The following is a 16,711-nucleotide window of genomic DNA, read 5'->3' on the forward strand; positions in this document are numbered from 1 at the left end:
GGTCCTTGCGGCCGAGGTGCACCGTAGGTCACAGAAGCCGCTCGGATCCTGCGTTGCTGTAGCATAGGCCAGATTGGACCCCTAAACCTGGGGACTTCTTATGGGTGCAGCTGCCTTGGGTGCAGCTGAAAAAGAAAAAAAAATAAAAAAGAAGAAAACCTCATCATCTAGAGGAACTAGACATCTAAACCAACAATTACAGTACAGCATGGTAAGAGTTACTACAGAAGGGCTACGGGAGCACAACCAAGGGGCATTTACCTGGGGTGGGGGGCAGTGGACACCACGAACTCCTTGGAACCTTCCTGGAGGATTTATGTCCTCCTGCGGTAGCTTGGGTTGTTTCAGAAGCTCCGGCTTAATCCCCAGCCTGGTACAGTGGCTTAAAGGTTCCCATGTTGCTGCAGCTGCTGATTCAATCTCTGGCCCAGGAACTTCCATGGGCCAGAGGTGCAGCCATTTAAAAAAAAGAAAAAAAAAAAAAGTCACTCTGGGAATTCCCACTCTGGTGCACTGGATTAAGAATCCAACTGCAGCAGCTCAGGTCTCTACAGAGGGACACACAGGTTTGATCCCCAGCTGGCACAGTTGGCTAAAAGGATCCGGTGTTGCTGCACCTGTGGTGGCAACTGGGATTCAGTCCCTGGCCCAGTGAACTTTCACATGTTGTAGGTATGGCCATATTAAAAAAAAAAAAAAAAAAAAGAAGGCCACTTGCCACTCTGGTAGAAGAATGAAGCTTGGAGAGAGATGAGATGTGGGGTTAGTGAGGAGATTATGGTAGCATTCCAAGCTTTGTTTTGCTTTTTTTTTTTTTTTTTTTGTCTTTTTGCCACTTCTTGGGCCGCTCCTGCGGCATATGGAGGTTCCCAGGCTAGGGGTCGAATCAGAGCTACAGCTACCAGCCTATGCCAGAGCCACAGCAACGAGGGATCCAAGCCGCATCTGCGACCTACACCACAGCTCACGGCAACGCTGGATCATTAACCCACTGAGCAAGGGCAGGGATCGAACCCGCAATCTCATGGTTCCTAGTCGGATTCGTTAACCACTGCGCTACAACGGGAACTCCTGTTTTGCTTTTTAATGATGAGAGCCTGAACTGGGATGGAAAGGAGTTAGACTGGGGAGACATTTGGTAAGAGAATCAGTAAGACTTGGAGATATATGGGGAATCTTAGATTCAGAGAACACAAATTTGGAAGATACTTAAAGACAGATGGCCTTCTGCATTAGACTGTAGGCTGCCAAGCCACTGGCAAATGGGGCAGGTGGTCCGAGTCTGTGCCTTCCCAACCTAGCAAAAAGTAGGCACTTTAGAGAGGGCTGCTGAATGACTGGCTGGATGAACGACTTTTCTCTTCCAAAAACCTGAGCCTCTCCCATCCTCTGTTCCCCAGGTGCTAGGTGTGATTTAGCTTCCTCAGCACTGTGATAGGCAGGGGCCATGCAGGCAACTTACCAACAATGGCACAGACTGTTTTACTGAAGAAGGGGGATAAATCCTTTTTAAATTCCCTTGAGCCCCTCTTATTTTAGTATCCATTAACTCTAATTTTTTTTTTAATCTTTTTTTAGGGCCGCACCCACAGCATATGGAGGTTTCCAGGCTAGGGAACCTACACCACAGCCACAGCAACGCCAGATCTGAGCCACCTCTGCGACCTACACCACAGCTCAGGGCAACGCCAGATCCTTAATCCACTGAGCAAGGCCAGGGATGGAACCTGTGTCCTCATGGATGCTAGTCAGATTCGTTTCTGCTGAGCCACGACGGGAACTCCAGTACCGGTTAACTTTAATTTTTAACTTCAAACTCCCCCAATTTAACCTCAGGAAACCCCAATACAATTCAAGGCCACAAATATTATTGGTTTGAGTGAAGGGAGTTGCTAAAAAGATGATCAGGCTGTGTCCTTGCCCTCTCTGAGTTCCCGATCCAGACTGCATTTGACAAGACAAGCGTGCTGAGCAGGGAGTTTACATAAGGGTTGAGAGCAATGGGGACACTGTGGAGAAGGGACCTCACCCCGTGAGCTGCCTTATAAACTCCAGAGCAGAGTCTGGGGCCCCATGCCACCCTCCCTAGGTTTAATGCTGAGATGGCACTCCCGGAGGCTGACATGAAAGCAGCCTCATCAAAGGGTCAGCGTCATTAGGGTGATGAACCAGTTGGTGCTTGGAGATCCAGAGGGGATGAAAGGCGCGGTGTGAAGACGCCCTGCGTTCCTCTGGCTTGGTTGGGCAGGGCTTCTAGGGGCCGATGAACGCTGGGGAAGAAGGACTCAAAGTGTCTCTTCTTTCCTTTCGTGAAGGAAGCTGTGGACACACTCTCAAGGTCGAAAAGATAGTAGTGGGGGGGGGGGGCTCTTTCCCTCCAGGTCACAGGATCCCTACCCAGTCCGACTCTCCGAGCCTCACGGGAGACTCTCTAGGATTGGAAGTTGTTATGGCAACGAGGCTCTCAGAATACTGAGAAAAGCCAAAGCCTAGAGAGGAGACAGCAGCCTGTATCCCTCGTCCGACCCAAGGGTAAAGTGGCGCCCCCTACGCACAGGAACCGTCTCTGGGTCCCCGCCCCAGGGCGGAGACCACCGTGGACCTCCGAGGGCGGGAGGCCGCTCTGGCCCCAAGCAGAGCCTCTCGCTGGTAGACGGGCCCGAGGGAACCCCTCTGGGCGCAGCGCCGCCGAGCTGCTCGATGGTCCGACCGGAAGTGCTCTTCACCGCCGGCCTCCCACCCGGCTCTCTGGTCCCGGCGGTAAGATGGCGGCTGCCGCGGAGTGCGATGTGGTAATGGCGGCGACCGGGCCAGAGCTGCTCGACGACGAGGAAGCGAAGAGGTAACCGGGTGGCAGGGTAGGGGAACGGGCGAGCTTAAGCTCCGTGGCTCCGGGAACCCCGTCCTTGCCGTGGTGCAGCCCCTGTCGAGGCGATGCCCCGCCCTCCGAGACCCCCCCCCCCCAATCTGGGCTCGAGTCCGGATGGACCCCCTGAAGGGGCGCTCTCGGAGGTCGGCCCTTCCCTCCAGCTTCCGCCTGGCTGGGGAGCTGAGGCTCGGCCTTGTTTCCCCAGCAGAGAGGAAGGTCGTCCTCATTGCAGAGGCCAGGTCTCTGAGGGGATCTGGGAGGTTTGTTGCGGGGTGGGGGAGGCGGCGCAGTGGTGATGACGACTTCTTACATCGCCCCCGACCCCCTCCTCCTCTTGCTAACTTCTGCACATTGTTGTCTATCAGCACTTTGCATCGCCAGAACCCTCTTTTCTCTCTCCCTTTCCTCCGTAGTTATACCCCAGCGAGTACTAGTCTGGCCCGAGGTGATTGTGTGTCTTCATTATTGACCTGGTGGCCCCTCGGTTGCCCTAGAAGTTGAAGGTGATAAAGAAGGGTGAGGGGCTTGTCTCATGGTCTGCACGCCCAGCCCCCCGTCCCCCTCCGTCCTTCCTAAGATCCTCATTTTCCCCAGGACTATTTCTTAAGCAGCAAGAAGGAGGCCAGCTGCTTGGGCGCTGTTGGCGCTGCTGGGCAGCCGCAGTGGCTCGAGATTGCCAGTCCGGACTAGCCAAGGGAGCTGCTGAGTGAGTGGTTTTCGAGAACACTCTGGGTTTTGGCTACAGCTAAAGCAGGTTATTGGAGTGGGGTTGGAACACAGTTGTGGGTAGTCATACTTGTCCTAATGCTGGAGCGGAATTCACGAAAAGGTTCTGGAAGTTTGGAGCCCTTTCCTTATCAGGCGCAACTTAATTGACTACGGTTCCCTCGTTCTCCTTCCTACTTATTGCATATCTTTATATCAAGCCCATATGGCTTCAGTCTGGGTGGTTTCAGGTGGTGCGTAGTTCATGAGATCTGCAGTCAGGATTCTGAGGGGTATTTTGTTTGTTTGTTTGTGTGTTTTTACTGTCCAGGTTTGAAACATAAGGGGTGCTCAGGGAGGCAGATGAATAGTTACCAAGTTTAAGGATGGTTATTGCAGTCAGTGTCCCAAGTTCCTGACCTCTTGGAAGCCAAGAGCCTCACAAAGTGGAGTAGGCCCCTGGGATTTCAGAGACGTCAGGAAACCAGAGCAACTAGTCTCTCTCAGTTTTGAGCTTTCACAAACCAGTTACTTCCAGGTATTTAGAATTAAGCATCATCAGCATCATTAAGTAAGTACAAAACGAGACGCACAACTACCCCCAATACACAGAGCTTAAGTTAATTGTAAGGATTTACCTTGTGTTTGGAAAAAGTTCAATGGTTGTTTGTACTATAAATAGGAAGTTGGGTTGTAAGTAATTTAAAGTAAACTCACTCTGCTCAGTATGTATCTCTTTGACATGGAGTTCCCATTGTGGTTCAGGGGTAGCAAACCCAGCTAGTAACCATGAGGACGCAGGTTCCATCCCTGGCCGTAGCTCAGTGGGTTAAGGATTCCGAGTTGCCCTGAGCTGTGGTGTAGGTCGCAGATGTGGGTTGAATCTGGTGTGGCTGTGGCTGTGGTGTAGGCTGGCAGTTGCAACTCCAATTCGACCCTTAGCCTGGGAATTCCATGTGCTACAGGTGCAGCCCTAAAGAGACTAGAATGAAATAAAATAAATAATCTCTGACATAAGAACTGTCTCTAATTTGAGTTTCACTGCAAAGTCCCTATGTAAAGCAAATTCTTCTCCTTTAAACAAAAACACACATCTTTAGAAAATATTCTGTCATAAGAAACTTAAAACAGGAGTTCCTATTGTGGCTCAGCAGGTTAAGAATCCAACTAGTATCCATGAAGACGCAGGTTCAATCTCTGGCCTCTGTCTGTGGGTTAAGGATCTGGCATTGTCGAAAGCTGTGGTATAGGTCACAGATGCAGCTCGGATTCCGAGTGGCTGTTGCGTAGGCTGGCAGTTGCAGCTCTGATTCGACCCTTAGCCCACAAACTTCTTGCTGCGGGAGCGGCACTAATTAATTAAAACAGGTGATGCTGTAATGTACCCACATCACACCCACAAAAAATACGGTATTTGGTAGCAGTAAACAGAATAAGGGAGGGTGCTGACTTGAGCTAACGGCCTTATTTCATGGAGTTTAAGATGTCTTTGATTATGAAATGCACATTTGTTTTATCTACCGCTGAGGGAAAAAACCTGTGAATTTTACTATGAAAAAAATGCATTCTTATGAAATACTTATATGTTAAACATACTTATATAGATCTTTTTGAGACATGATAAAATATAAATATTACATACCGTTTATGTGAACAAATCAAAAGGAAAATAAACAAAAATCTGACACTTTGACTCTCCACCATATAAGGCACCCTTAGGAGGGTAAACATTGGGGTGTGTTAGTGAGAAAAAGTCTTGTTTATGTGTAGCTTTCCAATACTGAAAATGGAGTATTGACTTAGAAGTTTCAGAGGAAGATTATTTTATATTTTTCATATATTCTAGAATCCTCGTGTGCTGTCACAGCAGAGGGCAGGGATAGACACATCTCTTACGGATGCCCTTTACCATCCAACTTGGTTAGTTATTTGGCCAAGTTTGTGTCTCTTTTTATAGTCCTACTAGCAGTTCACTTGGGGACACAGGAGTTGATGGGTCTCTTGGGTTGTTTTTGTGAAGTCCAGCAAAGAGTCCTTCCTTGCATCTTTGTGCAAGGGCATCCTGCTGCTGCTACTGCTGCTAAATTGTCACAGTCCCACGGGGCAGAATGAGAGGAGCTTTTAAGACATTGGACCTTGTGGTTGTAGTATTTTAAATGGCTACATGTTTTATTTCCTTAGCTTTAGTGTCTCTAGAGAGAAAGAAATAATAGACTTCCATTTTTCTGCCTGTCACTCTGACAAAGTTCTTTTTCCCTCATAGCAGCTGAGAGGCTAAAATAAAAGAGGCATTAGTTGGCGTGCCAAAATAGATCTGAGTTCTGGACACAAAGATTATTATTTCTCTTTGCCCACCGGAACAGATGAAACTGCTTGGGGAGCCAGAGGACTATATTGCAAAGATTTTACATTTCAGCTAATTTAAGGCCTTACATTTTCCTGGAATGTTGCTGATTGTTTTACCTGATATATATATACCTGTCTGGAGTGAAGGCTCTCTGTCCCATTTCCCAGGTTGGGGAACAGTTTGGTCTCCATAGATCTCTATTATGGTAAAATTGAGGGATTTCAAGTTGATCATCAATAAAGGAAGCACTTCTGTGTCGGCATACTCCTGGCATGACTGGACAGCAAAGTCCCAAAGGACCAGCAGCAGTCGGGGGCTGGGGTGGCAGCAACCTAGGAGCCAGGCAGCCTTACCTGATTCCTTGGGCTGATAGTCTTAACTTCGCAGTGTCTATTTTCCTGATGGACACAAGCAAGAACAATTATTAGGCCTTTTCTTAGTACTTAGGTATTGTAAACTCTTTTTGGGTTTTGCCTTTTATTTCTCTAGGCGTATTGTTGGTGGGAAGCACTGAACCATGATTTCGTATCCGGGGGTCACTGTAGTTGCTATTTACTGCAGCTTTTTTTGTGATGTTTTGGAGTTTGAGGTTTCAACTGCAGAGCTCTGGGGGTGCATTTCCCCCCCTCTCCTTCCTCCCTCTGTTTCACATTCTTAGACTTTTGTCCCCCTAAACTTTTTCTTGAAGTTCCAGGGCAGACGGCTATACAAAAGACAAAGCCTGCAAGCTGAGTGGGAATTTTTCTTTGACTTGGAACTCAAATCAGTGAGAAACACTGCCCTCAGCCTTCATTTTTGTTTTGGTGTACTTTAAGTGTAGGATCAGAGATAAAAAACTGGAACACAGGACAACTAAGTCATGGTTAAGGAAGGGATAAACTTAGGAATACAGAATCCTGAATACCGGCAAATTAATCGATTGAACCCTGATATTAACAGGTGGCAGCAGTTCCCGTCGTGACTCAGTGGTTAATGAACCTGACTAGGATCCATGAGGATTCGGGTTCGATCCCTGGCCTCACTCGGTGGTTTAAGGATCCAGTGTTGCCGGGACCTGTGGTGTAGGTCACAGATGTGGCTCGGATCTGGCGTTGCTGTGGCTGTGGCATACCCCTAGCCTGGGAACCTCCATATCCTTCGGGTGCAGCCCTAAAAAGACAAAAGACAAAAAAAAAAAAAAAAAAAAAAAAAAAACCCAAAACAAAAACAAGTGGCAGAGTTCCCCAGTGGCTCAGCAGGTTAAAATCCAGTGTTGTCACTGCTTTAATGTGGATCGCTGCTGTGGTCTGGCTTTGATCCCTGGCTCCCAGAACTTCTGCATGCTGTGAGTGCAACCAAAAAAAAGTGGCAAAATTGTCAGATGATTACTGGAGCAAAAGGAGAGTGCCGAGAAAGGGTCTCTCTGTTCTTTGCTACTTTAAATCATACCCACATATTAACTAAAGCCAGGTAAATTAAGCAGTTTTAATAAAATGTTGGGCCAAGTGAGTGGCAGTTGCTCTGGCCTCTAGTTCATTCCCAACGACCAGAACTCTGATTGGCTTAAAGCCCAGCCCTGTTGTACATTCCAGCCAATCAGGGGTTGGTTTACTCATTGACGCTAGTATTTTTAAAGTTTTTAAAAGCTGAGTACTGGGCGCTTGCCTTTGCTTTCTTTCTCTAGGACTTTAGAAGATTGGAGAACAATGGTCGGTGGCTGCCTAGATGTGTGGTCTGATGCAGAGTCTCTCTGAGAGCCCATTTCTCCCTTACTCCACTAATGTTTGGTCCCCTTTCTCCAGTGCTGAGTGATGTGGAAGTTACTTAGAGGTCGTTCCAGGTATTGTTTTAAACTGTGAATTTCAGCAGTAAGAACAGAATTCAGCATGCAAGTTATTCCAGTAATCTATTCATTCTATTGGATTGACCATGTTTTTCTTTCCCATGTGGATTAAAATACCAGTTTCTGTGCTTTATCCCACCGTTAGCAGTGGTATGAGAGATTAAGGCTTTTGAGAATGATAATATGAGGAGGAATATTTGACTTTCGAAGTCTGAGACTGAGACCTAATATTCTGTTGGTTTATGACTTTTGTGTGGGGAGGCCACATTGTCAGATAAGCCAAGTGTTAGCCATCTCTTCTGATTCTAGTATTAGGCTTTTGGGGAGGGTGTGTGAGGCACGCAGGGCCCTCTCTTATTCCTGGAGTCTCTGTCCTAAAAGTTCTTCCTCTGGCAGTTTGCTCTGTGGCAGTCAACCACCTGATAAACTAAGGAAGCAAGAAAACTTGGGAAGCAAAGTAACAGTTGACAGTCTAGACTCTGGTTCCCATCTCTACCCACCCTCCACTCCCTAAAAAAAAAAAAAAAAAAAAAAAAACCTCAGAAAGCAGCCCTTTTCTTAATTGTAGTTCCTCAGTTCTATCAGTTCTAGATTTTTGGTAAGTGCTGGTGTCCCCATGGGGCTAGTAGGAGATGTCACAGAATGGGAAACCAAGGGATAGAAATGGTGAATTTGGAGGGATGTTACTATGAAAAAAAAAGCCTCTGGCTGATGCTGAAAAGCCAGTGACTTCTGTCCTCGGAGTAGCTTCTGAGAAGCTGACTTCTCAGAAACAGCTTTATAGTTAGGTCTCCTCTCCCCAGGGATAAATAAAACTTAAGTAGATGCCACAGATTGTGTCATCTCCCATTTAGGGAACTAGCATAAGCTTTTAACACAGCCGAGGTTGCTCTTTCTGTGTGAGTATCCTTCCTGCCGCATTGGTAGTGGTTGCTCCCCCTGCCCCATTAAGCCGGGGCCAGCTGCAGTGTGTTGTGTGGTGTCCTTCCCTGCTTGAGCAGTAGGGAGTGCTCCTGCCTTGTGTGGGCCAGAGCTGTGGCTGCACTTGGCGCCTCTTGGTCTCTTCTGGCGCCGCCCCTGTTGAGCTTCCCCCTTGGTGTCCAGACAGAGAACTGTTTGCACTGGTTTATTTTCTTCATCTGTGTCTTCTCTTTTGCGGGGGAGGGCGAGTGTTTTAACTGGGTTTTTGAGTGAAGCTTCTTTAATAGAAGCAGAAGCTGTCTATTCTATGGGAAATTGGGTAAACGAAGCGGCGTAGCCCATCCTTGCCAACAGGTCGCTGTTGGATAGAGCCCACCCTGTTTCTCTGGACCTTTATGAAGGTATTAGTCGCACTCAGCAGATAGTGCCTTGCATGTAGCAAACACTCTGTCTGTGGAATTGTTGTAGATGGCTTCCACCTATTCATGTGAAACTTAAAGTGTTAGATTTGTTAGAGGATAAAAAAGAAATCGAATAATATGCATTTGATAAGATAGAATAAAAGTTAGGCTCCTGGGCTCCTTTTACTTTACTTTCTCATGAAGGCCAAAGAAAGTACAACATGAGACAGGCCCTGTGACATGCCTTTGGGGCAAGAGGTCTTGGACTGTAGGAAGAAGGAAGGAATTTCTGCTCAGACTGGCAAAGATCCCGTAAATTCTGAAGGGTGGAGGACATTTCTTGATCAACAGACAGCTAGTAATTTTGACTGAATAAAAGAGCTGGGTGCAACAATTGTAGAGTAAGGGTGACCTTTGGAAGTAGTACATAGAATAGAAATGTGTACAGGCTAGTTGACCCATTGGCAGTGTAAAGTATTATTAAAAGCTTGAGGGTTAGAAAAGGAAAGATGTCTTTTTTCTAAAGTTCTTCCTGCCCGTAACATAGTCTCCAGATCAAAGGCCCCTAAACATTCTTCTGCTCTAACAGAAGAAATCATTTTGTCCTGAGTTGTAATTTTAGCAAGGGCAGATTTTTCTTTCACTTCTGGAGTAACAGAATACGTCAAGAAAATGCAAAGGAAAAAAAAAAAAAAAACCTCATTCAAGCTTCTACATCTGTTTTGATTTAAACTGTTCTTAATGGCTATCAGAAGAGCTGAACTATATTAAAAATATATTATTATAGGAGTTCCCGGCATGGCTTAGCAAAAACAAATCCGACAAGGAACCATGAGGTTGCAGGTTCAATCCCTGGCCTTGCTCAGTGGGTTATAGATCCGGCATTGCCGTGAGCTGTAGTGTAGGTTGTAGATGAGGCTCGGATCCCGCATTGCTGTAGCTGTGGTATAGGCTGGCATCTGCAGCTCCAATTTGACCCCTAGCCTGGGAAACTCCATATGCCGCAGGTGCAGCCCTAAATACACACACACACGCATACTATATATATATGTATATTATTATAGCCGAATACTTGAAATACGTAAAAACACCGTGGTCCTGTTTTGGTCATTCAGAAATCTGGTCAGTGTTTCCTGGTTGCAAATATAGAATAGTGAAGCCACGTTACTCTCTATGTTCCATGCACTGAGGTAGAAAAAATATAAAAACAGTACATTACAAATACACATGTGAAATAATTCCAGAGAAACCCAGTCATGTTGAGATGTGTTTAAAAAAAAAAAAAACAAAACCTACTTCCCAGTGAATTCTGCGTTAATGAAAGCTGACTAAAGTTTCTAAATACCTGTTCACGTTGTAGAAGATAGACTAGTTGACCCAGGCAAAGATATTGCTTAAGTGTTCAGCTTGGAAGTATTTAGAGAGAAAATGGAAGTTTTTATAGAGCATCTAATTTGGGGCACGTTGCAGTGTCAGCTATGGTGTTTTAATGCGTTTTTAATTTAGCTGGGCTGTAAATGTGCAAAGTTGGCTGGTGATCATAAGCCCACGTTGTCTGATTTGATCACATGATGCTGAGCCCTGCTAAGACCTGTGTGATAGCAAATGATTGCCTTGGCAGTGTTTGTTTGAGTTATTAGCATCTGTGATGAATGAGAGCTAAATTGGGAGAGAAAGAGAGTAGAATTGTGTGATCAGAGGATATACAGATTTTTAGTGTATATGTGGTGTTAGAAGAGCAGGTTTCTGTAGTGCACTTTTCTGATTGATGAGGTTATTTCTGAAAAATAAAGAAATATATTTTAACATAGCAAAGCAAGAGAGCAAGAGTGGAATGTATTCTCCTTACCTATATGGGTTAGACGAAGGCCAGCCTGGCCCTCCTCCTATCATACACCCAAAGCAGGCAGAGTTTTTGGAAAACCTTTCAGTAGCTGTTTTCACAAGAAATTGTTGCTGGCTATTAAAGTGAAAGGACTGGTTTGCTGGAGGTAAAGTCATTCCCAGCATCTCCTGGTGAATCAGAGAAGTGAAACCTGTTCTGCTTAGAGTTGATCCAGGGATTGGGTAGGGAACTGAGTAAATTAGTTTTAACCCCAAAACCTTGCCACCAACAGGATCTAGTGGAAAAAACAGGAAACTCTCAAGATGTAGGAAACCAGTGCAGCCACCTCACTAGCTCTTCCTTTTGTTGGAGGACATAAAATATTATCATTAACCACTTCAGAAGGCAATTGTGAAGATCTTTGTTGGAAATGTTTTGAAAATGCACTGGAGATACAGTGTAGCTATTAATGGTGTCATCAGATCAGTTATGGCCAAGTCTATGTAAATATATATATATATATATATTTTTTTTTTTTTTCCTCCCAATTTTTGGCTGCCCCACTCTCTGTGCCAGGCTGGGGATCGAACCCACGTCCCAGTGCTCCCAAGATGCCACCAATCGCATTGTGCCACAGTGGGAACTCCAAGTCTCTATTTTGATGTGGTATTATATTTCAGGTTTTAGCCTGAATTGTATTTTGTGGCCATAGAAAATAATCTGTAGTTTAATTTAGTTCCTTTTTTAAAAAACCTGATCCAGGTGAACCCAGTTAATCCTAATTCTTCCTTTCTTAGCACTAGTGTGTTTTGGTTAGGTACATGTTGTAACCTCACTTGGTCCTCAAATGCATTGACTCTGGCAGTGAATGGAGTGAGAGATGCCGCCGCCAGATTGCCCTCAGTTCCAGTGTTAACCAGCTCTTCTCCTTCTTTTCCAGTCCCACGCCTTTGACATCTCATCCTTCAGTCCCTTTGCTGTAAGGGCAGCTTGAACAAGCTTCAGCCCTTTCTCAGACTCCCAGGCAGGACTTGAATGGATTTGACCCTGGAATTGTTCCTGATGCAGCCTTGTTCAGTTCTTGCTGCTGCCATGATGGATTCCAAAGATCCACTCTTTCCTCGGCTGGTCTCGCAGGGTCAGGCCCATTGGTTAAAGCTTGTTGTGTATTTGGTGGGGAGGTTCAGAATGTAGGAGGGACTCCACTTTGGGTGTTGGACCTGGAGGCAAAAAAAAGCACTGAATATAAAAAGCATAAGTGCCCATTGTTTAGGCAGCTGTTCATCAACCATGTTTCTATGAAAATAAGTCTTTCTCATGAGGCAGTTGTGTGGGAATAGCTAATTCTGGCCTGCTGCTGTGCAGGGTGAGGTTAAAAACATGGTAACTTGTCACAACACAATTCTTCTTGTTCTTTCTGCTGTGGGCTGACTCTACATTACTCGCTTTGTTTGCTCTAGAATGGAATCTACTCACCATTTACTAAAATGAAATGCATGTCTTGGGGGAGGCAAAGTCCAGTTCACTAGGTCTTGCATCTTAAAGAGAAAGGAGCCCTGCTCCCACTGTGACTAATTGTTAGGAATGTTATTTGGCTTGTTTAAATCCAGATTGCAGTTCTGGAGTTGGATTTAATACGCCGGGGCTATTTTGTGTCTTGGTTGAAATCATGTTCATTGCTCTTAGCAGTACAGATTAATTTTTAAAGTCGTAGGAAGTAGGCAGAGGTGAGCGTTAGAGAGTTTAGCATGATCGTGCACAACTCTGGGATCTTACAGATATGAGTCAACATCCTGATCTCCAGTCAGTTCTAACCTTTAAGCTTTAAATTTCTCCTTTGAAAAATGGGAATAATGAAACTCACTTGATAAAATAAGGTATGGCAAGTACCTGGCCTCAGAAATAATGATTAATTTCCCACAGAAATCATCCTTTGCATTTTTGCTAGAAAGCCAGGGCTGAATTCACTGGCCTCCACGAGAGTTAGTGTTTCGGGGAAGAAAGGGCACCTCTGTACCTCTACAGATTGTTCCGCTTTTAACTAACAAGCTTTATGTGCTGACACGTCTCTCCAGGTGCCTGGCCGCCATTGGTTTTCCTCAGGGATTTGTGTGGTCTTGGCTGATAGCTGACTGAAGAGAAGGCTAGGTTTCTCAGGTACACTTTGGCCTCATGTTTCTTCTGAATTTACTATGCCATCTCTTCACAGCGGTTTGACTCAACTTCTGACTCAACTTCCAGTGTTATGGAAGCCCTTTTTTCAGACCTTTCAGCGTGTCTGCTCTTAAAGGATAGGTTCTTGTAGCTTTTATCGTGCCTGGCTTAATTTAGAGGTACATACAGGCTTGTGTTCATCATGTAGAAAGATTGTGTGTGCTGGGTCTTTGAAATCTTGCAGTTGGGGAATCCTTCTTGAGAAGTTTTAGTAGCAGATGGCCTCTATAGCACCATGACAGTTGGTATAATAAAATTATTCAGATCTGTTCATATTTATAGGTCATTCCCATTTTCCTTCTCCTTTCTGCCAGCAAACTTTTCATGTTAGTAGGGCTTGCAGGACAGTGATGGAGAAGAATGGAAAGGGAGACTGCCTCAATAAAAGGAGGGCGGCCTTGCCAGTTTGTAGTTTTAATTATGTGAGTAAATAAAATTACACATCTCCCCAGTGCCAGTGTCCATGGACTCGAGCTGTAAACTCCTATATCGTCACCAAAGTTAAGAACTGTGTACTGGAGTTCCCGTCATGGCTCAGTGGTTAATGAATCCGACTAGGAACCATGAGGTTGCAGGTTCAATCCCTGGCCTTGCTCAGTGGGTTGATGATCCAGCGTTGCCATGAGCTGTGGTGTAGGTCGCAGATGTGGCTCGGATCCCACGTTGCTGTGGCTGTGGTGTAGGCTGGTGGCTACAGCTCCGATTAGACCCCCTAGCCTGGGAGCCTCCATATGCCGTGGGTGCAGCCCTAGAAAAGACAGGAAGAAAAAAAAAAAAAAGAACTGTGTACTGTTGTCCCCACTTCAGGCAGCCCTTGAACTGAGCAAAAAGTCCTGGGTATTTAGTTATGTTGCAGTGCTCATTTTGGCAAAGAATTATCTTTGTCACTCAAGTTGGTCATTAGAATGATGTGGGGTGTCTCTGATAGATGTTACAAGTTTCTTGTTCTTTAAGACATTGTTGTTGGTCATTTCTGATTCGATTCTAGTTCTTCGGTCAAGAATATAATTCCCAGAGTTCCTGTCGTGGTGCAGTGGAAAAAAATCCGGCTGGGAGCCATGTGGTTGTGGGTTCGATCCCTGGCCTTGCTCAGAGGGTTAAAGACCTGGTGTTGCCGTGAGCTGTGGTGTAGATCGCAGATGCGGCTCAGATCCCGAGTTGCTGTAGCTGTGCTGTAGGCTGGCAGCTGTACCTCTGATTTGACCCCTAGTCTGGGAACCTCCATATGCCGCAGGCACAACCCTAAAAAGCAAAAAAAAAAAAAAAAAGGATATAATTCCCAATTATATAGCATTGTTCCTTTTGCAAAGTATAGTTTGTCTCATGGCACAGCTTCCAAAAAATGCATCTTGGGGTAGGCAGTCTTTCTAGTATTATTCATTGGGGTATTTACTGGCGGGACGGCAGAAGGGGCAGTAAGTGTCCACACTGATGTAATGGGCAGAGAGCACCAGTAGGTGGTACTTCTTCGAGCATGGCACCGCAGCCTGTATCTTGCGTGTCCCTGTCATCCAAGTTCTTGGTCTCTGCTGTCACTCAGCTCTGTTCTCCATCTTAAAACACCAGGATGCTGTGCTTTTAACACCTTTTGCCACCTGCTTTTGCTCTGCTTGTCCTCCCAGTGACAAATGTGTGAGCCACTTTTCAAGAGAATAAATCATTAAAACTCCAATACGACCCATTTCACACTGAGAAATCAGTTGTCCCTAATGGAATTAGCTGTAACTGATTTTTTTGGTAAGTTTGCTACAGAGGCAGAAGTTCCGACCTAATGGAAAGGAAATAAATATAAAAATTCTGTCTCTCTGAGAGAATGTCTAAATTTGCCTGAAGTAATGATCCCAGCAGGAGTAGGGAGGAAAGTCAGGCAACGTGAGAGAGGTTACTTGATTGAGTTTGAATGTATCGAAGTGACAAAAAATAGCATCTGAAAAACTTGGATTCTTTCATTATCTCCTCCTTGGTCCATCAGCCCATGGAACAAATCTATACATTCCTTCAAGTGTCACATTAACTTTCAGCTCAGTGTGCTGGGGGGCTCTAGACCAAAGATTGCACCTGTGAGATTACAGAGGTTATTCCCTGGGTATGGTAACATGATTCTCTTTCTCTTTCCTTTTCAGGGAAGCAGAGTCTTTTAAGGAACAAGGAAATGCATACTATGCCAAGAAAGATTACAATGAAGCTTATAATTATTATACGAAAGCCATAGGTGAGAAGGAATACGCTGGAAAATAATTTACCAAACACTTATAAATAGTTCCTCTCTAAGAAATAAAGAATCTTCTGCTTAGTGGGTTGATGAAGGGTACTGTGTAAACTCTTTTGGACTCAGTGACCTTCTGAGGGATAACTTTTTCTAGCTCAAGCAGGCAGACTAAAGCAGTTCCAGAAATTCTAGGTAATATGGCAAAAAGATACTCACCTAAATGTATCTTGGCCATTGCCAATTCACTTACTATCTTAGAAAATGGCCTTGGCTAGTATATTTTAATCCCATGTCAGCATTTTTCTCACCTAACTTGGTTATAGGTTCCCCACCTCAAACTCAGTATATGCAAATTCATTTTCATATCTTATTACATAAAACACGAGCCATTAAGAAGATATGCAGACTCTTCCCCCTAAACAATAATCAGTGTGAAGTACAATTTTGGGGGTGTATTTTGGTCCTTTTATGAATGCACCTGTGGCATATGGAAGTTCCCATGCTAGGGGTTGAATCCTTAACCACTGAGCAGGGCCAAGGATCAAACCCATATCCTAATGCATACTAGTCAGGTTTTTTTCTGCTGAACCACAACAGGAACTCTGGCCGTGGCCTTTTCAGGAGAGCATGTCAGCATTCCTGTTATGGTTTGATTGTTTTGATATAGTTCTAAGGGAGATGGCCCCTGCGTTTTTGAAGCAGTGGCCCATGCTCAACCTTGTTTTACATTCTTCTGCCTTTCCTATAGATATGTGTCCTAAAAATGCTAGCTATTACGGGAATCGAGCAGCCACCTTGATGATGCTTGGAAGGTTCCGGGAAGCTCTTGGAGATGCACAGCAGTCAGTGAGATTGGATGACAGCTTCGTCCGGGTATGTGAGGGGGCTTTTTTGGTCGGGTGGCACTGGGTTGCTGTAGTTACGTTCCTCTAGCCCAGGGTTTCTCAGGCTTGACACTGTTAACATTTTAGGCCAGATAATTCTTCATGGTGTGTATTGGGTGGTGGGGGGCTGTCCTGTGCATTGTAGGATGTTTTTAGCAGATCCTTGTACTCTAACTACTAGATATTAGTAGCAGGCCCTCCGTTCCCAGTTGCAACAACCAAAAATATCTCTTAACTTTGCTAAATGATTGGGGAGGGCAGAGCCACCCCTGGTTGAGAACTGCTGTTCTGGCCATTTTCATCCCTTGGTTTTGTGTGGGTGTTGCTTTTGTTGATTTCTCTCTGCTTGGCCAGTCATGCTCCTTTTCTTCCATCTTCGTGTTTCTTCTAGGGTCATCTACGAGAGGGCAAATGCCACCTGTCCCTAGGGAATGCCATGGCAGCATGTCGTAGTTTCCAGAGAGCCTAGAGCTGGATCACAAAAATGCTCAGGCACAGCAGGAGGTATGGGTCC

The 16,711-nt window shown here is 45.3% G+C and overlaps 1 protein-coding gene across 1 annotated transcript in view; it reads left to right on the forward strand.

Moving 5' to 3' along the window:
• DNAJC7 (DnaJ heat shock protein family (Hsp40) member C7) overlaps window positions 2,680-16,711 on the forward strand; it is a 30,359-nt gene continuing 16,327 nt past the window's right edge. The window contains 5 exon segments of the mRNA XM_003131409.5: window positions 2,680-2,842; window positions 15,228-15,316; window positions 16,062-16,186; window positions 16,589-16,658; window positions 16,661-16,701. Of these exon segments, the coding sequence (XP_003131457.2) occupies window positions 2,766-2,842; window positions 15,228-15,316; window positions 16,062-16,186; window positions 16,589-16,658; window positions 16,661-16,701 (402 nt within the window). The 5' untranslated portion in view covers window positions 2,680-2,765.

The sequence above is a fragment of the Sus scrofa genome, chromosome 12 (assembly GCF_000003025.6).
Source record: "Sus scrofa isolate TJ Tabasco breed Duroc chromosome 12, Sscrofa11.1, whole genome shotgun sequence".
Lineage (NCBI taxonomy): Eukaryota > Metazoa > Chordata > Mammalia > Artiodactyla > Suidae > Sus > Sus scrofa.